This window comes from Amphiura filiformis, chromosome 4 (genome assembly GCF_039555335.1).
Source record: "Amphiura filiformis chromosome 4, Afil_fr2py, whole genome shotgun sequence".
Classification (NCBI taxonomy): Eukaryota; Metazoa; Echinodermata; class Ophiuroidea; order Amphilepidida; family Amphiuridae; genus Amphiura; species Amphiura filiformis.
In genome coordinates this window covers 73,880,802-73,907,260 of record NC_092631.1, presented here as the reverse complement: position 1 = coordinate 73,907,260, position 26,459 = coordinate 73,880,802, and the positions used below count along the sequence as shown (strand labels likewise).

The window sequence follows — 26,459 nt, the reverse complement described above, 5'->3', positions numbered from 1 at the left end:
AGATATGTATATTATAGGGGCAAAGACTACAACTATTGCACTGAAAATTCAGCAACTCAAGGCAAGTAGTTATTGATTTATTGATCAAATATTGGTTTTCCCTCATTTTTGACTGTAACTCCACAACTGTTGTCTGTGTTGAAATAACATTTCCAGTGCAGTAGTTGTAGTCCTTGCCCTATAATATACATATCTTACTTGTCACCAATGCGCTATAATTTTTGAGAAAAAACAAAATGGGCACAAATTGGGCAGGGGTGTAGATAAATTAATATTTCACATTCTGCTGTGAAATTAAATACATGTGCATGTCAATGATTTTATCATGGTTATCTCTTTGTCACTCAAGACATGTTAAAAGACAAACAAATATTGGTTAATAAATAAAGGTTAATGAACGCATATTACTTGTTGGTAGAGGAATTAGACAAAATAATTCATTGACACCACATAACAAATTTAGAATTGTTTGTGAAGATTTCATGATTATGTGTTAATCCAATGGCGACCTCAAAATTGGCGATATCGCTTCCTACACCACCTGAATATTTTTTGAGACAGGCTGTACTGTCAGTATATAAATTCATGTAAATGCCTGATTTTGTCTTAAATACACAGCTTTCGGCTGAACCACTTGCAGGCTATGTTAACACATCTATGACAATGACAAAGGTACCAAAACCTGAATTTTGATGATTTTTACGATCGTCCGGATGAGCAAATCACTGAATGGGCCTTTAAGTTGCATTTTGAACTATGATACCAATTGTATTTGATATCGTCATCCATTCATTCAAATTGTTGAGTTGTTAGAATATTTGTCATTTGTTTTATATATATAACTATTGAAACTAATGAGGAGCCTTAGGGCGAAACAGACTGTAGTGAATAAACATGGAGTAATTTTACACATTTCTTCTTTTTATGTATATTATATATATATATACTTAAAATTTAATACACTTAAAATTTAATATGACTCACGATATTCAACTTTGAACTCGCAGCAACAACTGTTTTTACACTTTTATTATTCAAAATAAGTGAGGCATGAAATCAAGAATTTTTGGTATTGTGGACAACCACGTACTTTGTGACTTAGTTGTTACGAATTTGCACTTAACAATACCGCGGATCATATATATTAAGTACGTCCTATATTAGCTGCGTGTCTACAGTCAGGTAAGTCACTATATTATAGAAAATAACACCTTAAAAGAAATTAAGAAATTACAGTTTGTTATTAATGGCAACTGATACATGGATCTATTCAAGTTTAAGAGAAATTGTTGAAATATGCATTACCAAATCAACCAAGTAAATGTACACTGTCATTTTTACAATGAGGAAGTAAGAAAAAAATCAGAAAATACTAAATTATTAATTTAAGGTGATCGGTGTATTAAAATGATAAAATATTAACTGTTTTAAAGACTGTGGTATTTTAAATGTAATTACAACGTGAAAGACTGCCCAGATATGTAATACTTATTTCTGAAATTCATATTTCCAATATTAACTAACCCGCATAGCCTACATGTAATGTCACGAATTCCAGCTTAATCCATTTTTATCCATGAAGTGAAATAGAGAATATGGTTAGGTTAGGCCTTAGGGTATTGAATGGCTTGGGTAGATGGCTAGGGGTCCGGGACCACGATCCGAAACGGAGATTATGGTACAAAACCAGCCAAAAACATATATGCACAATTAATTTCCGGAATGGGGACCTACACTTTTCACGGGATTTTACAGGAAATAGGAGGATTTAAAAAAGTAATGGTATTCACGTATTCAGTACGGCACATTAATTTTATATTCTTTCTATAATACCGTATTGGCACAACAGGTCCGAGATCGACACAGCTATATAACCAGTCCCATCAAATCACCGGATCTGGAACAGCATTACCAAGTCTGATAAACATTTACCCCTTTGTCAATTTATATGAAGTGTGAAAAAGCTTTTCTTTTAATTTCAAAACGTACACACATCTGTTGTGAGGTTTAAATTATTTGCCGTGAGTTATTGTGTTAGTTGAAGCAATAAAATAAATAAAATTATGTAATCAATTAAAATTTAATAATGTATTTTGATCTTTTGTCACATCTTGAAACATCTTCCTGATGTATCAGAAGTATCATTACTAGTTAAGTTCCAGCTGCGGTAATTTGACCGTACCGATAACTCTGTAAATGTTTCGATTCACGATTTGTGAAATATAAACCAATGATTTTTTTGTCGGAATTTCATTTAAGGGCTCTGGTATGAGCGTTTGGACAGTATTTTTTGTGGGACATGAGAGTTCATCAGACATTTCAAATTGCATTCTCAATACGAAGATTGTCCTTCTGATATCAAATATTTTTTGGTGAAATAATATTATTTTTTGAAATTCGCGATATAATACAAATTTTATGACAAAATGACCAAAAGTTGATATTTTTAAAAGTTTTGATATAACAGTCCTTGCAGTAAACTTTATAAAGCTAATGATATGTACTTAAAGTGTATATAGCTGTGATGAAAAGCCGACGATCAATTGAAAAGTTTGACCTTTCACATTCAATATACCCCCCCGACCTAATTTTTTAGGTGTTTTAGGGCCCAATCGCCATTGTATCTTCCGGTTATTTTGGGACACTTTGACCTCTGACGTTTCGGGGAAATTGCTGTAATTATTATTAAATAATTTATTATTGTCATAATGCTATCATTAAAAATATTTAAATAATAAATGTATTCAATAATAATGTTTTTTTGGGTGTGTTTTCATTCTTGTAAAACATTTTAGATTATATTTTGTACGCACAAAAAACAGTTTTTCTGAATTTTCCCAATAGGTCAGAGGGCAAAGTGTCCCAAAACTGCAAAAATTGCAAATTGCAAACTTCCAAAGCCGATTGGGCTTATACGAAAGGTCAAAATTTTCGATTGATCGTCGACTTTTCATCCCAGTTATATACACTTTAAGTACATATCATTAGATTTATAAACTTTACTTCGAGGACTGTTAAATATCAAAAATATCAATTTTTAATCATTTGCTATAAAAGGTGTATTATATTGCAAATTTCAAAAAATCAAAATTATTTGATATGAGAAGGACATTCTTCGTATTCAGAATGCAATTCGATATGTCTGATGTGCTCTCATGTCCCACAAAAAATACTGTCCAAACGTTCATACACCACCCCTTAACGGGAAGATCATATTTCAACATACCTCTGCTTGTATTTGTTAAAGTATCAACGCTTTAATAAAATGTATGAGTAGACAAAACCAAAGAGTTTTCAATAAGTATTATTGACATTGGGCTATTCCATTTGAAACCCCAACTCCCCCTGTGGAAGATTGAGCTAAAGTCTTCCACAGAGGGAGTATGAGTTCTGACTAGAATAGACAATTGGGTAACTTCCATTTGAAATTCTCACTCCAGTTGTGGAAGATACATGTAAAGTCATAATACTGGGGGTGTATGGGTTTCAAAATGATTAACTCTGACCAATTAAATTTGAAACACATACTCCCCCTGTGGAAAATATTTCCAAAATCTTCCACAGGGGTACTGTGGATTTCAACTGGAATAGCCCATTTCAGTATTGTTTTCATTATTAATGGTAATGACATAGGCCCTACAGATATTTACTTATTAACCAAACCTCTGCAACACTAAACAAAAGTATGAAGTATGGGTACAAACATCAGTCACCTGTAACAAAGAACATTTTGGTTTGCATATTGACCAAACTTTCCATATATTTAGTGCCAAATAAGTTATTCATAGTGATTCATCTGTAGAATAGGAAAACCATTATTCCACTGCACTGACCTACTTTGTGGGCACCCTATAATAATCACAATGAAATTAATATAGACTTTCATATTCATATCGGATCGGAAGTTTACACTCATGTACATGTAGCTTCCTAGCCTCATGTGATACTGAAATACTATTTCGATAATACTTTATTTAGGTTCATGAGTCGTACCGATCTCTATTTTAATTTCCCTTGCAGTTGATCTGATAATGAAGTAATGGGTGCATTTACAGCAACACATGTCTTTGTGATACTCTTATGTATTCCTGCAGGATTATCCCAGGGTAAGTTATTTTGTATTTTTTTAAAAATATAAAATGCTAGAGTGAACAATAGCTCATGAGGCGTGACACAGGTCAAGACATAGGCACTATAAAAGACAATCACGTGGGCCAATCAGTGGTTCACAGCAGCTTAGGGACAACAAGAGTGAAGGGGCTACAGTGAAATTCCATAGCCGTTAAGTAGCTGCTTCCTGGCTTGATCTGCAATGTACGTTTTTTTAAGGACGTGTACAGATGATGCAAGTTGTTGTTTGCTGTATCAAGCCCAGGTAGACATATTATAAATCCTATTCCATCAATCTAACATTTTGCTGCACTGCCCCCGACTTGGGACGGGCGGTGGTGGGTTGAGCGCTTTGTTCCCGGGAACCCTCCCTCTCCATTGCAGCAACTGTTGACATCAGGGAATCACATTACAGTAGTGGCTACTCCCTTCTTGCAGACCAGGAACTGTTGGTATAAGGTGTTGAAACCAACGTGCCAAGCCATTAGCCATCACCCCTTAGTATAGCAAGCAAACCCTTTGTCATGGATCTGCAAAGGCAGGACTTGCACTGCTGGAACAGGGGAACATCTTGATGTGTGCAAGTTCCATTAGAGGTTAGGCTGGTCACAGGATCCTGGTCCTATGTAGGGAAGTAAAGCTTGGTTATTTACGGACGATTCGCCAATTCCCAGTTTCCAAAGTGTCTGTTGTTGCGTACATAGAGTGTATGGTGCTCTTAATTCTGTTCTCGCCACAGTATCCAGTGCCGTTTTGGTTTCTTTGTTTGTGAGGCCAAAGAACTTGAAGCAGGTTCGAAGTGTGTTGTTTGTGAATCCTCTTGATCCCACGTCTACTGGGAAGTATTTCAGTTCCCATCCTGCTGCTTGTCCTTCCTGGATTTATAGATCTTCATATTTGATTTTCTTTCTGTGGTTGGCCTGTGCTAAGCATCAGACACGAGAAATAAGATGCTTATGCACTCTGCTCTTGAAATATGGTGCGCCGTTGTCGACAGATATGTGTATATCACAATATTATGTTTTGTTTTAACAGGTCAGACAACTCTTTGTGGGTCTGGAAAAATAGAAAATGAACATTCAACTTAGCATTTTTGCATTTTTGATCAAAGGGGGAAATTGCAATATAAAAAGACATTTAGACATGTCTTCCTACCATATTGTTCAAAACAAAACAACCCACATGTCAAATGAAATTATTATGGTTAGATAGGAATTTTAAGACAATTCTTGCATTGTGATTCTATTTTAAAACTGTAACTGTTTAAATAAAATTAAATGAAAATAAAGAAACGACCCGATTTTTTGTGAGTTTTAAGGTCGGTCGCGGAGGGCAATATTTAGTAAAAGAAACACTCGTATTGCCAATATCGGTGGAGATCGAAGCATTTTTTTAAATGTGCATCTTACTTGCTTACTGAATCCGAGTCAATACTTCACTCGCCTTTGTTTTGGTCACAAATGGACATATTTCGAAATGCCATGAAGGTATGACCCACGGGTTGTCAGTGTTAATGAGAGAGAGAAAAAGGTAAAGAACTAAATCAAATTATTTCCTCACCCGTGGCTGCCGTGAAACTCCTCACAAGACTCTGGTCAACCATAGATTATCAATAAGTAGGTCTTTTTTCTTCAAATTAAACAAGGTAAGAGTATGACTCCCTGGGTGGTGTCAAATGAAAGAGAAAATGGTAAAGAATGTTTTATCTACCTGGGATTGACACTCCATAAAAACCCAGGGCAGTATTCATATCTTGGCTCACCTTTTACTCTTGCGCAATAGTTTGCATAGTCGACTAGTTTGGTGCAATAGCTTACAACATGTGAAATTTAGAAACTTGTAGTGGGGTTATATGGAGCAGCTATTAAATGGTAACATTGCTGACGATTAAAGCCATATTAATATACACCAGGTACAAAAAGAAACTCGTCAGTTATAGTCATCCTTGCTGTTCAACAACCTGATAATTTGGGATTATTCTGAAATATACATTTTGGTAATTCGACTTTGCTTTCTCATTTGATACCCTGTTCGTGAGAATCGAGCAAGAATATATGCGCATCCAAACCCTCAAACCCCAAAATCAAAAATTGCAATTGTAACGAGTTGTAGCCTGTTGCATTATGCGCTTTATTGATTTGCCCTTGGTGCTTGTGTGCAATACATTGTACAACGATGCGTTCACATTGAAAATCGTTGAAATTGCAACTTTTGATTTTGGGGTTTGAGGGTTTGGAGGCGCATATCTCGGTCAATTCCTGCTCCATTTTCACGAACAGGGTGTCAAATGAGAAAGCAAAGTTGAATTAACAAAAAGTATATTTCAGAATAATCCAAAATTACCAGGTTGTTGAACAGCCAAGAGGACTGACGAGTTTCTTCTTGTGCCTGGTGTATACGAATAACATGGCACCATGCGTGCGTATGAAAGCCCTCTCCTCCATAAGCGCCCACCTGGACGGCATGCCGTAGCGCCATGGTCATAAGCCACGTTGCAGCTAAAGTGCGAAAATCGTTCTAGTTTTTTTTATATGAAAATGAAAATAAAACTATGATACCGAGTGACTTTAAAACTATTTGCTCCGTGAATGTTCTAATTATAATGTGTGTATATTTATATGCAGCTGCATGTAGTGGGTATGAATACTGTGGGGACTGTATTATAGCAGATCCAAATTGTGCTTGGTGTTCTGATGTTGTAAGTATCGGTATCGGGGATGTACGATTAATACTCCCTTCAGGCCAGGTTTTCAAACTTATTAAAAGTTTGTATAATATGCCCAATGACTATATATTACAAACCAATACCCCTCATTGAAGATAAAAATTAACTAGCTTCAGATATTTGGTGTACATGAGAAATGTTTTGGATTTGTTAATGATTTGGACGATGGTAAAAATCATCAAAATTCTGATTTTGGTACCTTTGTCATTATCATAGATGTGCTAAAATATCCTGCTACTGGTTCAGCCGAAAGTCATGTAGTTAAGACATAGTAAGGCATTTATATGAATCTGTTATGTATTTGAATGGGACTTCAACTGCTGTTTTCTTTGTTTTTCGCCAAATTTTTCATTTCAAAAATTCCAAATGACAATTTGAATCACTATTTTGAAGGTATTGCCCTGCACTATAATCAGGTTGCACTCATCATCTGTGTATGTGCAATCGTACTGCTGCTCCTTTAAAAGACACTAATCTTGTTTTTATAGGACTATGGAGAAGCGAGGTGTGATGTCCCGGATTCTCTGACAAATAATGGATGTCAAAATGTTACCTTTCCTCAAGGACAAGTACAAACAATTCAGGTAATTATGAGCTTTAAATTCTAAAAATTGTGCGCCTTGTCTTGAGTTGTGGGCGGACTAGCCCTCTTCTGGATGCCCTGTATTGGCGTTTGAAGTCAAAGATATACCATTTTAAAGCTTATGATATATATTTTCTAAACACGAATAAAACAAAATTGACCGGGCCGACTTTACGGCTCATTCGTGGTGTACGGTCACATATTGTTTTGGTTATTTGTTTTTTTTATGAATTTTTTTGTTTTGCAATATTGCTATTTATGAGGTGTTTTGATTTTTATTTTGTGTATGTTCTCTTGTAAAGGCGCCACGTGCTTTGTATAGCGCAGTAGGACTCACTATCAGTGCTTGCATGTATCAATAAAAACTTTTGTGTATCCAGAGCAACTGGACGGTAAAGTACAAATCAAAGAAAATGTTAGGGCAATGGTCACGAGAAGATAGCTCAGAGCCTTGTTTTACTGGGGGCAGTGGCGTAGCTGCCGGGGGCAAGGGGGCAATTGCCCCCTGGCAAAATTTGCCTATTTGGGCCCCGCCCCCTCGGGCCCCGAAAAAAAGGAAAAAAGGAGGGAGAAAGAGGAAAAGGGAGGAGAGAGGGGGAGAGAGGGAGAAGAGGGGTAGAGAGATGGAGAATCCATACGATATGCAATCCCATACGATTATTATCAATAAGCCTGGCAAAATTGTCTATTTGGGCCCCGCCCCCCCCCAAGTGCAGGGAAATTTGGTGGATTTGGGCCCCCGCCCCATACAGGCTTGCCCCCCTGGAAACAATCCCAGCTACGCCGCTGACTGGGGGGGGGGGGGGGAGTAAAGATGCGGATAAGGTTAGTCATGTTAGTATTTAGTGAAGCTTATGCTTATAGGATTGCAGTGTTACGGTCTCGAAATTTCGTGTGTGACGGATATGTATTATTAAATGTTTCCAAAGCCTTTTTCTCGCCACCACATACTAATTGTTCATTTACCATTGTTTACAGAATGATTCCCTGTCAGACGCCGCGGATACATCAAATAACAGAGCAGTACAGGTTAGCCCGCAACTCGTCAATGTCACTCTCAAAGTAGGTATGTAGCAGTTACAGTGTATCCGGGCAGTGTATATCAAAAGAAGCAAATATTATGTCCGGAATTTTACAAACGTACGGCTTTCTAAGGCACCACATCCAAATCGTCGGCAGAGTGCTACACTATCGTAAGTGCAGTTTGGACAATTTTACAGGAGGAGCTTTTTGTGTTTTGCCCAGCCGTTTGTTTCCAAGTAGCCACAAAATGACATGGGAATGTAAAGCAATTTGATTTGAATAATATATTTAACTATATAAATGATGTAAGTTAATAAAGAGATGAATTATTTACTGATTTACATGTCGTATTAAAGTGCCACATACGATAGTGTTGCACTCAAATAGACATTTGTGTGAGGTGTAACACTATCGTGTGTGCCACATACGATAGTGTAGCATTGGGAGTATATAAAACGGGGACCCCGAAAACGGGGACCCCAAAAACGGGGACCCCGAAAACGGGGACCCCCTAAAATCACCCCATAAAGCTACTGACAAATTTCTAGGGGTCCCTTGTTTTTTCAACTTTGGGGTCCCCGTTTTACAGATTGACCCAGGGTAATCTGTAAAACGGGGACCCCAAAAACGGGGACCCCTATTTTTTTTCTTTTTTTTAAGACTAAAGAGCAACCAAATCTCGACAAAAAATACACTATGGATAAACTGTTATTATAACTGTAATTAATGAAAGTAGTAAGCACTTCTTATATAATTGTCCAATATACACATTTTGGGGTCCCCGTTTTTAGGGTCCCCGTTTTACAGATTGACCTAGGGTAATCTGTAAAACGGGGACCCCAAAAACGGGGACCCCTAAAATCACCCCATAAAGCTTCTGACAAATTTCTAGGGGGTCCCCGTTTTTGGTCCCCGTTTTACAGATTGACCCAGGGTAATCTGTAAAACGGGGACCCCAAAAACGGGGACCCCTATTTTTTCACTTTATTTTAGGACTGATGAGTCTCCAAATCTCGACAAAATATTCACCATGGATATACTAATATTACAAATGTAATTTATGAAAGTAGTAAGCACTTCTTATATAATTGTCCAATATACACAATTTTGGGGTCCTTGTTTTTAGGGTCCCCGTTTTACAGATTGACCTAGGGTAATCTGTAAAACGGGGACCCCAAAACGGGGACCCTTAAAATCACCCCATAAAGCTTCTGACAAATTTCTAGGGGTCCCCGTTTTTTGGGGTCCCTGTTTTACAGATTGACCCAGGGTAATCTGTAAAACGGGGACCCCAAAAACGGGGACCCCTATTTTTCACTTTATTTTAGGACTGATGAGTCTCCAAATCTCGACAAAATATTCACCATGGATATACTAATATTACAAATGTAATTTATGAAAGTAGTAAGCACTTCTTATATAATTGTACAATATACAAAATTTGGGGGTCCCCGTTTTTGGGGTCCCCCTTTTAAAGTATGACCCAGGGGTATTTTTAAAACGGGGACCCCAAAAAACGGGGACCCCTATTTTTCACTTTATTTTAGGACTGATGAGTCTCCAAATCTCGACAAAATATTCACCATGGATATACTAATATTACAAATGTAATTTATGAAAGTAGTAAGCACTTCTTATATAATTGTCCAATATACACAATTTTGGGGTCCCCGTTTTAGGGTCCCCGTTTTACAGATTGACCTAGGGTAATCTGTAAAACGGGGACCCCAAAAACGGGGACCCCTAAAATCACCCCATAAAGCTTCTGACAAATTTCTAGGGGTCCCCGTTTTGGGGTCCCCGTTTTACAGATTGACCCAGGGTAATCTGTAAAACGGGGACCCCAAAAAACGGGGACCCCTATTTTTTCACTTTATTTTAGGACTGATGAGTCTCCAAATCTCGACAAAATATTCACCATGGATATACTAATATTACAAATGTAATTTATGAAAGTAGTAAGCACTTCTTATATAATTGTCCAATATACACAATTTTGGGTCCCCAGTTTTTTAGGGTCCCCGTTTTACAGATTGACCTAGGGTAATCTGTAAAACGGGGACCCCAAAAACGGGGACCCCTTAAAATCACCCCATAAAGCTTCTGACAAATTTCTAGGGGTCCCCGTTTTTGGGGTCCCCGTTTTACAGATTGACCCAGGGTAATCTGTAAAACGGGGACCCAAAAACGGGGACCCCTATTTTTTCACTTTTATTTTAGGACTGATGAGTCTCCAAATCTCGACAAAATATTCACCATGGATATACTAATATTACAAATGTAATTTATGAAAGTAGTAAGCACTTCTTATATAATTGTCCAATATACACAATTTTGGGGTCCTTGTTTTAGGGTCCCCGTTTTACAGATTGACCTAGGGTAATCTGTAAAACGGGGACCCCAAAAACGGGGACCCCTTAAAATCACCCCATAAAGCTTCTGACAAATTTCTAGGGGTCCCCGTTTTGGGGTCCCCGTTTTACAGATTGACCCAGGGTAATCTGTAAAACGGGGACCCCAAAAACGGGGACCCCTATTTTTCACTTTATTTTAGGACTGATGAGTCTCCAAATCTCGACAAAATATTCACCATGGATATACTAATATTACAAATGTAATTTATGAAAGTAGTAAGCACTTCTTATATAATTGTCCAATATACACAATTTTTAGGGTCCCCGTTTTAGGGTCCCCGTTTTACAGATTGACCTAGGGTAATCTGTAAAACGGGGACCCCAAAAACGGGGACCCCTTAAAATCACCCCATAAAGCTTCTGACAAATTTTAGGGGTCCCCGTTTTGGGGTCCCCGTTTTACAGATTGACCCAGGGTAATCTGTAAAACGGGGACCCCAAAAACGGGGACCCCTATTTTTTTCACTCTATTTTAGGACTGATGAGTCTCCAAATCTCGACAAAATATTCACCATGGATATACTAATATTACAAATGTAATTTATGAAAGTAGTAAGCACTTCTTATATAATTGTCCAATATACACATTTTGGGGTCCCCGTTTTTTAGGGTCCCCGTTTTACAGATTGACCTAGGGTAATCTGTAAAACGGGGACCCCAAAACGGGGACCCCTTAAAATCACCCCATAAAGCTTCTGACAAATTTCTAGGGGGTCCCCGCTTTTGGGGTCCCCGTTTTACAGATTGACCCAGGGTATTCTGTAAAACGGGGACCCCAAAAACGGGGACCCCTATTTTTTCACTCTATTTTAGGACTGATGAGTCTCCAAATCTCGACAAAATATTCACCATGGATATACTAATATTACAAATGTAATTTATGAAAGTAGTAAGCACTTCTTATATAATTGTCAAATATACAAAATTTTGGTCCCTGTTTTTAGGGTCCCCGTTTTACAGATTGACCTAGGGTAATCTGTAAAACGGGGACCCCAAAACGGGGACCCCTTAAAATCACCCCATAAAGCTTCTGACAAATTTTAGGGGTCCCCGTTTTGGGGTCCCCGTTTTACAGATTGACCCAGGGTAATCTGTAAAACGGGACCCCGAAAACGGGGACCCCTGTTTTTTCTCTCTATTTTAGGACTGATGAGTCTCCAAATGTCGCCAATATATTCACCATGGATATACTAATACTACAAATGTGAGTTGGGGATCGGAAGACCCTGGTGCTCCACACATCCACGTGGCCACACTCACAATTAATTCACACAAGGCCCGTGACCTCACCACGTACATATTGCACCACTTTGAATTAGATCTACGTCATGATTAGATCAATTTTGATTTATGAAAGTAGTAAGGACTTCATATATTTTTGTCCAACATACAAAACTTTGGGGTCCCCGTTTTTAGGGTCCCCGTTTTACAGATCGACCTAGGGTAATCTGTAAAACGGGGACCCCGAAAACGGGGACCCCTTAAAATCACCCTATAAAGCTTCTGACAAATTTTTAGGGGTCCCCGTTTTTGGGGTCCCCGTTTTACAGATTGACCCAGGGTAATCTGTAAAACGGGACCCCTGGAAAACGGGGACCCCTGTTTTTCTCTCTATTTTAGGACTGATGAGTCTCCAAATGTCGCCAATTTATTCACCATGGATATACTGATACTACAAATGTGAGTTGGGGATCGGAAGACCCTGGCGCCCCACACATCCACGTGGCCACACCCACAATTAATTCACACAAGGCCCGTGACCTCACCACGTACATATTGCACCACTTTGAATTAGATCTACGTCATGATTAGATCAATTTTGATTTATTAAAGTAGTAAGGATTTCATATATTTTTGTCCAACATACAAAACTTTGGGGTCCCCGTTTTTAGGGTCCCCGTTTTACAGATCGACCTAGGGTAATCTGTAAAACGGGGACCCCGAAAAAGGGGACCCCTGTTTTTTCTCTCTATTTTAAGACTGATGAGTCTCCAAATGTCGCCAATATATTCACCATGGATATACTAATATTACAAATGTGAGTTGGGGATCGGAAGACCTTGGCGCACCACACATCTATGTGGCCACACCCATAATTATTTCACACAAGGCCCGTGACCTCACCACATATTACACCACTTTGAATTAGATCTACGTTATGATTAGATCAATTTTGATTTTAGAAAGTAGTAAGGACTTCATATATTTTTTGTCCAACATACAAAACTTTGGGGTCCCCGTTTTGGGGTCCCTGTTTTACAGATCGACCTAGGGTAATCTGTAAAACGGGGACCCCAAAACGGGGACCCCTAAAATCACCCCATAAAGCTTCTGACAAATTTCTAGGGGGTCCCCGTTTTTTTGGGTCCCCGTTTTACAGATCGACCTAGGGTAATCTGTAAAACGGGGACCCCTTAAAATCACCCCATAAAGCTTCTGACAAATTTCTAGGGGGTCCCCGTTTTTGGGGTCCCCGTTTTACAGATATAGTACCGAGCCCCCCCAAACCGTTACGGTCTTTTAGTATGCTCTATTTAAGAAATATTTATTCCATGGTGTCATTTCAGCACTTTATAGGAGTCAAAGGACCATGCATGTGGGGCATACCTTCGACAAGGGTGTGTACAGTGACGGGGTCTTCTAATGAGTATGTTGTACTCCTCAGAAAAAGGTGATGAAGAGGTGATCTAGCGAGTATCAAAGCCGTGAGAACACATCATCACTTTAAAATTAATTAATGAATTCCCGAATGAATTACATTCACAATACGCGGACATTGCTTACAGTCTAGGTTAGTAGAAGGAATGCCCGCCTTACGAAAGGTGCACCACTGAAGAACATGGCCAGTATACGAAAGAGTTTAAAACAAACAAAGTTAGTTCACAGTTTCTAGGAGCTTGTAAGAAATGATTCCACAAATCAACAACACAATCAATTCTTATGCATTGTACATTCTCGATGTAGGCCTAAATGTATCTAATTGTGGACTAGAAATTTTCGATAAAACCAGCAACGCCAACCGGGCAACGCCTATACGCCTATGAATGTTTCTTTCTTAGGGAGTGTTCATAAATACTTTAGTAGGGGGGCTGGAAAATATGTAGTGGGTCATAAAATTTTAGGAGTTCTGAATAGGGGGGGGGGGGGTAAACAAGTTTTGGGTGTATGAACAGGTGGGGGGGTAGTTTTTGGGCACGTAGAGGGCCAAGGGGGGTGTAAAATCTTAAGCAACATTAGTCCTGAAGCAAAAAATACCAAATAGCCTGAAATTTTTTCGAACGCTACGCGCGCAAATGTTCCGATAAAACCATAACAAAAGTACATTCCAGATAAGGGTATTTGATCAGGCATGTCAGGTGCTTTATTTTGATAAGTCATATAAAGTATGAAGTGTTAAAATTGTCTTGTTGTCTATAACTTAATTTTGAGGTTTGTGTCAGTTCCTTCTGGTCTGCTCTTTAAATCTCTAAAAAGCTGCAATATCTTTGCTCTAATTCTTTAGTGTTGACAATTTTTACAATAATGTTTCATGCAGTACAGATTATTAATTTATTATCACTATTCTATTTCTCTTTCTTAAATTTTATATTCATAGATGTAAATTTCAACAGGTGGATCCTTCTCTTCAGAATTCCCGCAATTTTGTTAAACTTAACAACATTGAGTACAAAATTGCTGAGAAAAATGGCAATCTTGGCAAGCACTTTTCTTTTCTTTCGACAGTAATTTGATTGCCTCTTATATTATGTATAGCCTATATCATGGCTAGATTGTGTAAGTGTGTGAGTATAATATGAATCGTTTTTCTTGTTTGTCTTCTGTCTTTTGTATGTTTTGTATGAGTGAGAGTGATCGTTGTCTTCGTCAATAGTCTTTGTCTCGTCTCTCTTTGTACCTGTTGCTCAAAAAGATTTTTTGATTATATGTAATTGTTCATGATTGTTGGGAACTGATGCCTCATTATGTATGTCTTTTCTCCTTCCATCAGTTCCAAGCACAGGGAATAAAAAAAAAATATTATCACTAATATATACAGCCTGTCTAAAAAAAAATTGTGCAAGTGAAAAGCGCCCTCTGTAGCAATTAGAAAATACCGTTGTGACATACTGCTTACATCGACGTCAAGGGCATAGTCTTAGCTCTCAAATGCCGTTTAGTCTGTTCAATTTGCTTGTTTTAATCTCGAGATATGCTTACTTAACAACGAAAGGCTAAAATCACAATTGTGCCACTTTTACTAGGGAAGAGGGCTGTACATGTAAATCAATGATAGCATCAAGTTTATCACGAGTTCCTTCGTGAAATCAAAAGAATGCATAATTACACAACAATACAAAATTGTTTTTAATGTTTTATCATGATAAAGGTATAATGATTCTCTGTTTCCTCTTACGACAAATTAAAAGATAAATAAATATTTCACATTATCCTGCAAAATGAAATACATGTGCATGTCAATGATTTTACCATGGTAAATACTGTTCTTTTTGTCATTCAAGACATGTTAAAAGACAAACAAATATTACACACTTATGGGTTAATCAACTTTGACAAGTTCATGAAATTTGACAAATTAATGAAATTAGACAAAATAATGCACGCGCGCTGGTGTTGATGCGTCTAATGCACGAGCCACAAAGGGGGAGTGCATTAGGCGGCTAGGCGCATCAACATCAGCTATCATTGATTTACATGTACAGCCCTATTCCCTAGTAAAAGTGGCACAATTGTGATTTTACCCTTTCGTTCTTAACTAAACATATCTCGAGATTAAAAAGAGCAAATTGAACAGAACAAACGGTATTTGAGAGCTAAGACTATGCCCTTGACGTTGATGTAAGCATCATGTCACAACGGTATTTCCTAATCGCCAAAGAGGGCGCTTTTCACTTGCACAACTTTTTTTGAGACAGGCTGTACATGTACAACTAAATCATGTTGCATTACAATTATAGACTGAGGAAGCTTGGAGAACAGGGGTAGGCCTACACGTTTCCACCCCCTACTTTTTCCAATGGGGACATCCCCCTAAAAATCCTATTAGGATAAAAAAAAAAGCAATAATTGCCCTATGCAACTTTTTAGCACAACGAAAAACATCTGGGCCCAAATAGGTCAAAATTGCACAAATTTGCGCTTCGCGATCATGCGAACTTGAAATAAAAAATAAAAAAACACCATTTCGGCAGTAGTATAGCCACTGGGCATGGGGGAAAGCACGGTGGCGTACCTAGGGTCGGTAGCGCCCGGGGCAAAAACAAAATTGGCGCCCCTACCCCCCTTGAGAATTTCAGTTAATTCTTGAAAGAATTGCGCGCGGAGCGCGCAAAATTTTGGACAAATAAGGCCTACCACTAATTAATTTGGGTTACTAGAAGTTGAATATCGGTCTTAAAGTGTTCTTTCAATTGATTTTGTGTTGAAAATTTTGACTTTCATCACTTGGAGGGGCGCAGAATCGATGCTGGCCCTGGCTGAATTGGTCAATTTGCGCCCCCTAGCGGTAGCGCCCGGGGCATGTTGCTCCAGCCCCTCCCCCACCAAAGTATTTATGAACACTCCCTTATTAAGCACCAGCTAGCATTCACTACAACAGCATACGCCATAGGCCAAGTGTTTTTAAAATGCGTAAAAAACAACTTGATTTTAATGCTAATTTATTGCCCATGATGAGGAAATCTGATTACCTTTTTGAAATAACCCAATGGGCGGGTTTTCAATGAAATATTTTTGGTGTAAAATCTGAAGCTTCCTATGTATAAAAGAATATATGAATATTAACTGCACATCATATATAACGATTCGTGATACCCAATTGTGGTACAGTTGATGTCGTTCAGATTCAGATTATTTTTTTATTATTTTATATACGCCAAAAATTTTTGTTGAATTTTAGTGAAAATAAAGATTGAAAAGATGACGAAAATTCTATTAAAAAATTACATTAGACCCCGCCAAAGATTACTGTTTCATATCTAATCTAATCTAATCTAATCTTTTCCTGAAATAAACTTTGGGGTTTTATAGTGTGGATTTTTAATATAAATTATGGTCATAAGCAAGATCAGACCTACCAAATGTGTAACAACCAGAAGTAATTAAGAAATAATTAAGAAATAGCACACACTGCTGTGTGTAGGTAAGCACAAAAGTGGTCAAATTCTTATGTATATGCCTATTGTGATTGTGCAAGCGTGACCTTGTGTGCAGATACACTAAGGGCGAATTTCTCGACGGGTGGCTTAGCAATTGGCTTGTCTAGCCTCAAGGCTTAAGAGGTCGTAAGACCAGGCTTAACTGAAAACCTATTTCCCGAAGCACGGCTACCATAGCCTCGAGGCTTCGTTAGCAATGGTTAGCCCGTGGGCCAGGCTTGTAGGATTAGCCCCAGGCTTCAGTAAAATTTGCATTTCTCGAAATCAGTCTTCTGTAGCCGTAGTCTACGCAAGCCTGTTAGACCAGGCTTACAGCGGCTTTTTCTTGGCCCTGCCCCAGAGCAGGTCTTAGGCCTTGGTCTATTTCAATTTACAAATTATTTAAATTGTAACGAAAAGTTTATCTTTCATATTTTTGACGGTCTTTCAATTACCATGAGTAAGCAGTCGCGTAACTGGGGGGGCGGAGGAGCTCTTGCACCCCCAATGAAAAGGTAAATTAGGCCTACTTCTTAGAGTTATTAATTAAGCTAATATTTCGTCATTTTAACCTTAAAAACTCAATTTATAAGTTTAAATAAATTGCATTTATCCCACTTTTGTACCATTGGTCCATATGTCACCAGCTTTAATAGCTAAAATATGGCATTTGTACCATTTTTTTTTTTTTTTCTCCCCTCCATGTCAAAAAGAAATCTACGCCAATGTTCCGGGGACACATTCCAAGCAGATCCCATAACTCCTCAGACCCACTCCACCCCTTACAAACCCAAACAGCATGAACGATGCCTGCCCCTCATTTATTATGTTTGTTCCCCGCTTTCCCCCCCCACTCCAAATGAAAATGTCTAGTTACGCCACTGTGGGTAAGTAAGGGAGCGATCGTTATTTATGGCAGGGGGGGGAATGGGTAAATTTGTGGTCTTGAGGGGGGAACCTGAAATTTTTAGTTGAACCAGGAGGGGGGATTGTTAAATTTTAAATGGAGAAAATTGGGAAAACAAGGGGGAACGCGAAAAAATTTTTAACAACGAATATAATTAAAAAAATTCTTTCATCATCATCATGATCATCATGATCATCATGATAATCATCATCATCATCATCATCATCATCATCATCATCATCATTATCATCATCATCATCATCATCATCATCATCATCATCATCATCATCATCATCATCATCATCATCATCATCATCATCATCATGAAGACCTATATGATACCACCTGTCCCTATCCAAGCCTTAATAGTTTGATACTCGTACTTTTCATAAGTAGGCCTATTACAATATTATTTTGGAGTGCCTATATTATACCAGGTTGGACATCAATTTAATACAATAGAAGATGAAGGACAAAATTGGTAAAGATATAGTAAATATTTGACACGAAACAATAATGCATGCAGTATTAAAACTGAATTTACGGATAAGATGCATATAATATTGCTATATCTTCTACTTAAATAATTATAAATATTGTACCAACAGATAACTTCATGTGAGATCTGAGAAGACTACTGATATCAGCAGTAGATATCACGTTGGTTGCTTTCCTTTTTAGGGGAATCACAGATTCCTTTACATAGGCTTACAGTTTTACCCTTTTGGGATGCAAAGAAAAAAATCACGAGTATAAAGCATAGACGTATCATTCATACAAGTTGGACTCATAAAAAGTCAAGTGGAAATAAAATAATACATAAAAGACACAAAACAGACACAATATTCTTGCATCAAGTTGTGTATACGGTATAAGCCCAAGCACAAGACCGCGGGTCCAGGCTAGTCTTTGCGCCGGGAACATTGCGATAATGAGACGGCAACCTTGTTAGTACGGTAAACCGTGAGGACCACAGCTTATGTACATCTACCTCCAACAGCCTATACAATTAAGTCGCTGGTTGAAAGGGACGAGGTTGTCAAGCGTTAAGCCTAAGACAAGGTTGAATTTGCGTTGAAGAAATCCGGCTAGAGTTAAGACACTGCAATTTCAGCTTTTCCATCTATATCTATTATGAAGAAATCTATATTTTTGCTATCATGAAACCCTAGAATCGACATTGAAACTTAAATGTCATTTAAAAGATTCATTATGACAACATTTAACATAATAAATCCCCGGAATAAATCTGATGAAATATAATGTAGGCCTATAATACTATACATGTTAACTATAGAATTCAAAGTGTATTACATGCTTTGTCTATTGGTCCATTGTTAAATATCTCTGAACAAGCATCTTGGAAAATGGACTGATCTGGTAAAAATGGTCTCAAAAATGTTTGGAAAGAGCTATCCACTTTGTTTTTTCAGCACTTACTGCCAATCCCATGTTCATTAATATGTAAAAGTGTTTAAAAAACAACAGTGCCAAAATACTGTTACTACAGGGGCAATTTAAGCAGAAACTTGGCTTGTAATCACTGTTGAAGTCAACCTTGAGTAGTGGACTGATCATGGAAATCATCTCACTCTGAACTCCTGGTGCATTTTTTGTCATCCTAGAGATGTTTATTTTGAACTTTATCATTTGTTCATTTCATATGATAGCGTTTTGGCCGATTTTTTCACACTTTTCACATCCAGGCGTGCGTTTAACAAACTTTCACTCACTCTCATAGGAAACCATTATACATAACATTACTCAACAACAAAAACTTGATTCACAAAAAATAGATCCTTACACAACTTAATCGATGCCTCAGCGACATTGCTTAGAGTCTTAGCTTTTCTGTGATACCCTATTTGTTGGAATTATCTTCAAATTCTCTTAGAAAATTTAAAATAGGTGAGGCTGCATGAGCTCCCGGAGGGGCCACTTACATTATGTGATGGACACCATGCTCATGACAGTATGGACTCTCGAAACGCACCCTAAACGAGTATTACTCAGCGCGTGCAAAACATACCCTAAACAAGTATTTTGCCATTTTTTTAACACTATAAAGTAAAAATTCATGTTCATACTTTTGTTTAATATAAGTAGTTTGATGTTCCTTAATGTTTTACCCTACGATTTGTTCTGATAGAAGCCAAACATAGCCTATTTCACCCTTTTTTTATTTTGCCATTAAACTTTGGTACCCTAAAAAAGCCAAGTATTTTGCATGGAAAAGTATACCTTTTTTCCCGATTTTGGCAATTCTGGCACCCTTTGCACTTTACGCGCGTACATCGCCCGTTCGTGAAAAACTACCCTTTTTACGCGTTTTTGTACACGAGCATGGTGTCCACCTTGTAATGGCAGTGCCCCCCGGGCATGAGCTCGGTTGTTAGGCATTACAGGCCCATATGAGCGCTTCGTTAAGAAATTAAGTGCTAATTAAACAGCTAATTAAGAATTTTGTTTTTGTTTTTTTGGCTGAAATATATACCTTAATATCTTATTAATAAATAGAAACAATTACATCGATGTTAATAATAGTTTAGACTGAATTCTACCAATTAAAAGATCAGTGGTGGGTACATAATGCAATTGGTAGGTCTAATGTTGCTTATGACCTTATAAAAACATCGAACCTGAGACCATAATACCTAAATATGACCTAGTGATGATAATGAGGAGGAGGAGTGACAGACAGGCCTACAGGAAAAGGAGGGGATGATGATCATCATCATGATGATGGCGACGATGATGACATGGATATATTGGCCTATAAATATAAATGTTAGTTCTTCCGCTTGTTTTTGAGATTTTTTATTTAGCCCAGCCAATCATGGTTACAAGGGGGGGTGGGTGGGTGATGATGATGATGATGATGATGATGATGATGATGATGATGATGATGATGATGATGAAGATGATGATAGGGTGATTTCACGAAAGGTCATTAGTTCAATCTGCAAACATTTTGCTCAAAATTAATTTGATTACGCGATTGCCTGTTGCAACATGGTTTGATTACACCACACAGTGATTACACCATAAGATTACACACGTCTTGGTGAATATTTCTACATATCTCTCCCTTTCAAGTTTGCCGCGTGTGTCATGTCTGCATGTTTGTTTACATTTTGAGCAACTTTATGAATGAAACAAATTTCCAGGCGCAGACCGCGACCGTGCAGCTCAACATGAGCAAGATTGCATGTTACTGTGGTGAGGTCACGGGCCTTGTGTGAATTAAAAATAGGGGTCCCAGTTTTCCAGGGTCCCCGTTTACAGATTACCCTGGGTCAATCTGTAAAACGGGGACCCCAAAACGGGGACCCCTAGAAATTTGTCGGAAGCTTTATAGGGAGGTTGTAAGGGGTCCCCGTTTTCGGGGACCCCGTTTTACAGATTACCCTAGGTCGATCTGTAAAACGGGGACCCTAAAAACGGGGACCCCAAAGTTTTATATGTTGGACAAAAATATATGAAGTCCTTACTACTTTCATAAATCAAAATTGATCTGTCATGACGTAGATCTAATTCAAAGTGGTGTAATATGTGGTGAGGTCACGGGCCTTGTGTGAATTAATTGTGGGTGTGGCCACATAGATGTGTGGTGCGCCAATGTCTTCCGATCCCCAACTCACATTTGTAATATTAGTATATCCATGGTGAATATATTGGCGACATTTGGAGACTCATCAGTCCTAAAATAGAGAGAAAAAACAGGGGTCCCCGTTTTCAGGGTCCCCGTTTTACAGATTACCCTGGGTCAATCTGTAAAACGGGGACCCCAAAAACGGGGGACCCCCTAAAATTTGTCAAAAGCTTTATGGGGTGATTTTAAGGGGTCCAGTTTTTCCAGGTCCCCGTTTTACAGATTACCCTAGGTCGATCTGTAAAACGGGGACCCTAAAAACGGGGACCCCAAAGTTTTGTATGTTGGACAAAAATATATGAAGTCCTTACTACTTTCATAAATCAAAATTGATCTAATCATGACGTAGATCTAATTCAAAGTGGTGCAATATGTACGTGGTGAGGTCACGGGCCTTGTGTGAATTAATTGTGGGTGTGGCCACGTGGATGTGTGGGGCGCCAGGGTCTTCCGATCCCCAACTCACATTTGTAGTATTAGTATATCCATGGTGAATATATTGGCGACATTTGGAGACTCATCAGTCCTAAAATAGAGAGAAATAGGGTCCCCGTTTTCCAGGGTCCCCGTTTTACAGATTACCCTGGGTCAATCTGTAAAACGGGGACCCCAAAAACGGGGACCCCTAGAAATTTGTCAAAAGCTTTATGGGGTGATTTTAAGGGGTCCCGTACCCCAAAGTTTGGTATGTTGGACAAAAATATATGAAGTCCTTACTACTTTAATAAATCAAAATTGATCTAATCATGACGTAGATCTAATTCAAAGTGGTGCAATAGGTACGTGGTGAGGTCACGGGCATTGTGTGAATTAATTGTGGGTGTGGCCACGTGGATGTGTGGGGCGCCAGGGTCTTCCGATCCCCAACTCACATTTGTAATATTAGTATATCCATGGTGAATATAATGGCGACATTTGGAGACTCATCAGTCCTAAAATAGAGAGAAAAAAATAGGTCCTCGTTTTGGGGTCCCCGTTTTACAGATTACCCTGGGTCAATCTGTAAAACGGGGACCCCAAAACGGGGACCCCTAGAAATTTGTCAGAAGCTTTATAGGGTGATTTAAGGGGTCCTCGTTTTTCCAGGGGTCCCCGTTTTACAGATTACCCTAGGTCGATCTGTAAAACGGGGACCCTAAAAACGGGGACCCCAAAGTTTTGTATGTTGGACAAAAATATATGAAGTCCTTACTACTTTCATAAATCAAAATTGATTTAATCATGACGTAGATCTAATTCAAAGTGGTGAAATATGTGGTGAGGTCACGGGCCTTGTGTGAATTAATTGTGGGTGTGGCCACGGGGATGTGTGGGCGCCAGGGTCTTCCGATCCCCAACTCATATTTGTAATATTAGTATATCCATGGTGAATATATTGGCGACATTTGGAGACTCATCAGTCCTAAAATAGAGAGAAAAAAACAGGGTCCTTGTTTTCCAGGGTCCCCGTTTTACAGATTACCCTGGGTCAATCTGTAAAACGGGACCCCAAAAAGGGGACCCCTAGAAATTTGTCAGAAGCTTTATGGGGTGATTTTAAGGGGTCCTCAGTTTTTGGGGTCCCCGTTTTACAGATTACCCTAGGTCAATCTGTAAAACGGGGACCCTAAAAACGGGGACCCCAAAATTGTGTATATTGGACAATTATATAAGAAGTGCTTACTACTTTCATAAATTACATTTGTAATATTAGTATATCCATGGTGAATATTTTGTCGAGATTTGGAGACTCATCAGTCCTAAAATAAAGTGAAAAAATAGGGGTCCCCGTTTTGGGGTCCCCGTTTTACAGATTACCCTGGGTCAATCTGTAAAACGGGGACCCCAAAAACGGGGACCCCTAGAAATTTGTCAGAAGCTTTATGGGGTGATTTTAGGGGTCCTCCGTTTTGGGGTCCCCGTTTTACAGATTACCCTAGGTCAATCTGTAAAACGGGGACCCTAAAAACGGGGACCCCAAAATTGTGTATATTGGACAATTATATAAGAAGTGCTTACTACTTTCATAAATTACATTTGTAATATTAGTATATCCATGGTGAATATTTTGTCGAGATTTGGAGACTCATCAGTCCTAAAATAGAGTGAAAAAATAGGGGTCCCCGTTTTGGGGTCCCCGTTTTACAGATTACCCTGGGTCAATCTGTAAAACGGGGACCCCAAAACGGGGACCCCTAAAATTTGTCAGAAGCTTTATGGGGTGATTTTAGGGGTCCTCGTTTTTGGGGTCCCCGTTTTACAGATTACCCTAGGTCAATCTGTAAAACGGGGACCCTAAAAACGGGGACCCCAAAATTGTGTATATTGGACAATTATATAAGAAGTGCTTACTACTTTCATAAATTACATTTGTAATATTAGTATATCCATGGTGAATATTTTGTCGAGATTTGGAGACTCATCAGTCCTAAAATAGAGTGAAAAAATAGTGGTCCCCGTTTTTGTGTTCCGTTTTACAGATTACCCTGGGTCAATCTGTAAAACGGGGACCCCAAAAACGGGGACCCCCTAGAAATTTGTCAGAAGCTTTATGGGGTGATTTTAAGGGGTCCCCGTTTTGGGGTCCCCGTTTTACAGATTACCCTAGGTCAATCTGTAAAACGGGGACCCTAAAACGGGGACCCCAAAATTGTGTATATTGGACAATTATATAAGAAGTGCTTACTACTTTCATAAATTACATTTGTAATATTAGTATATCCATGGTGAATATTTTGTCGAGATTTGGAGACTCATCAGTCCTAAAATAGAGTGAAAAAATAGGGGTCCCCAGTTTAGTCCCCGTTTTACAGATTACCCTGGGTCAATCTGTAAAACGGGGACCCCAAAAACGGGGACCCCTAAAATTTGTCAGAAGCTTTATGGGGTGATTTTAAAGGGTCCCCGTTTTTTGGGGTCCCCGTTTACAGATTACCCTAGGTCAATCTGTAAAACGGGGACCCCAAAATTGTGTATATTGGACAATTATATAAGAAGTGCTTACTACTTTCATAAATTACATTTGTAATATTAGTATATCCATGGTGAATATTTTGTCGAGATTTGGAGACTCATCAGTCCTAAAATAAAGTGAAAAAATAGGGGTCCTTGTTTTTGGGGTCCCCGTTTTACAGATTACCCTGGGTCAATCTGTAAAACGGGGACCCCAAAACGGGGACCCCTAGAAATTTGTCAGAAGCTTTATGGGGATTTTTAAGGGTCCCCAGTTTTTGGGGTCCCCGTTTTACAGATTACCCTAGGTCAATCTGTAAAACGGGGACCCTAAAACGGGGACCCCAAAATTGTGTATATTGGACAATTATATAAGAAGTGCTTACTACTTTCATAAATTACATTTGTAATATTAGTATATCCATGGTGAATATTTTGTCGAGATTTGGAGACTCATCAGTCCTAAAATAGAGTGAAAAAGGGGTCCTTTTTTGGGGTCCCCGTTTTACAGATTACCCTGGGTCAATCTGTAAAACGGGGACCCCAAAAACGGGGACCCCTAAAATTTGTCAGAAGCTTTATGGGGTGATTTTAGGGTCCCCGTTTTTGGGGTCCCGTTTTACAGATTACCCTAGGTCAATCTGTAAAACGGGGACCCTAAAAACGGGGACCCCAAAATTGTGTATATTGGACAATTATATAAGAAGTGCTTACTACTTTCATAAATTACATTTGTAATATTAGTATATCCATGGTGAATATTTTGTCGAGATTTGGAGACTCATCAGTCCGAAAATAGGGTTAAAAAATAGGGGTCCCCGTTTTTGGGGTCCCCGTTTTACAGATTACCCTGGGTCAATCTGTAAAACGGGGACCCCAAAAACGGGGACCCCTAGAAATTTGTCAGAAGCTTTATGGGTGATTTTAAGGGTCCTCAGTTTTTTGGGGTCCCCGTTTTACAGATTACCCTAGGTCAATCTGTAAAACGGGGACCCTAAAACGGGGACCCCAAAATTGTGTATATTGGACAATTATATAAGAAGTGCTTACTACTTTCATAAATTACATTTGTAATATTAGTATATCCATGGTGAATATTTTGTCGAGATTTGGAGACTCATCAGTCCTAAAATAAAGTGAAAAAATAGGGGTCCCCGTTTTGGGGTCCCCGTTTTACAGATTACCCTGGGTCAATCTGTAAAACGGGGACCCCAAAAACGGGGACCCCTAGAAATTTGTCAGAAGCTTTATGGGGTGATTTTAGGGGTCCCCAGTTTAGGGTCCCCGTTTTACAGATTACCCTAGGTCAATCTGTAAAACGGGGACCCTAAAACGGGGACCCCAAAATTGTGTATATTGGACAATTATATAAGAAGTGCTTACTACTTTCATAAATTACATTTGTAATATTAGTATCTCCATGGTGAATATTTTGTCGAGATTTGGAGGCTCATCAGTCCTAAAATAGAGTGAAAAAAAATAGGGGTCCTTGTTTTGGGGTCCCCGTTTTACAGATTACCCTGGGTCAATCTGTAAAACGGGGACCCCAAAACGGGGACCCCTAAAAATTTGTCAGAAGCTTTATGGGGTGATTTTAGGGGTCCTCGTTTTTTGGGGTCCCCGTTTTACAGATTACCCTAGGTCAATCTGTAAAACGGGGACCCTAAAAACGGGGACCCCAAAATTGTGTATATTGGACAATTATATAAGAAGTGCTTACTACTTTCATAAATTACATTTGTAATATTAGTATATCCATGGTGAATATTTTGTCGAGATTTGGAGACTCATCAGTCCTAAAATAAAGTGAAAAATAGGGGTCCCCGTTTTTGGGGTCCCCGTTTTACAGATTACCCTGGGTCAATCTGTAAAACGGGGACCCCAAAGTTGAAAAACGGGGACCCCTAGAAATTTGTCAGTAGCTTTATGGGGTGATTTTAGGGGGTCCCCGTTTTCGGGGTCCCCGTTTTTGGGGTCCCC

General features: G+C 38.7%; 1 protein-coding gene across 1 annotated transcript in view; it reads left to right on the top strand.

Moving 5' to 3' along the window:
- The first annotated feature begins 1,057 nt into the window (after window positions 1-1,057).
- The window catches only part of LOC140151399 (integrin beta-1-A-like), a 52,667-nt gene continuing 27,265 nt past the window's right edge, over window positions 1,058-26,459 (top strand). The window contains exons 1-5 of the mRNA XM_072173728.1: window positions 1,058-1,182; window positions 4,021-4,106; window positions 6,735-6,808; window positions 7,324-7,419; window positions 8,397-8,484. Of these exons, the coding sequence (XP_072029829.1) occupies window positions 4,040-4,106; window positions 6,735-6,808; window positions 7,324-7,419; window positions 8,397-8,484 (325 nt within the window). The 5' untranslated portion in view covers window positions 1,058-1,182; window positions 4,021-4,039. The remainder of the gene's footprint in view (window positions 1,183-4,020; window positions 4,107-6,734; window positions 6,809-7,323; window positions 7,420-8,396; window positions 8,485-26,459) is intronic.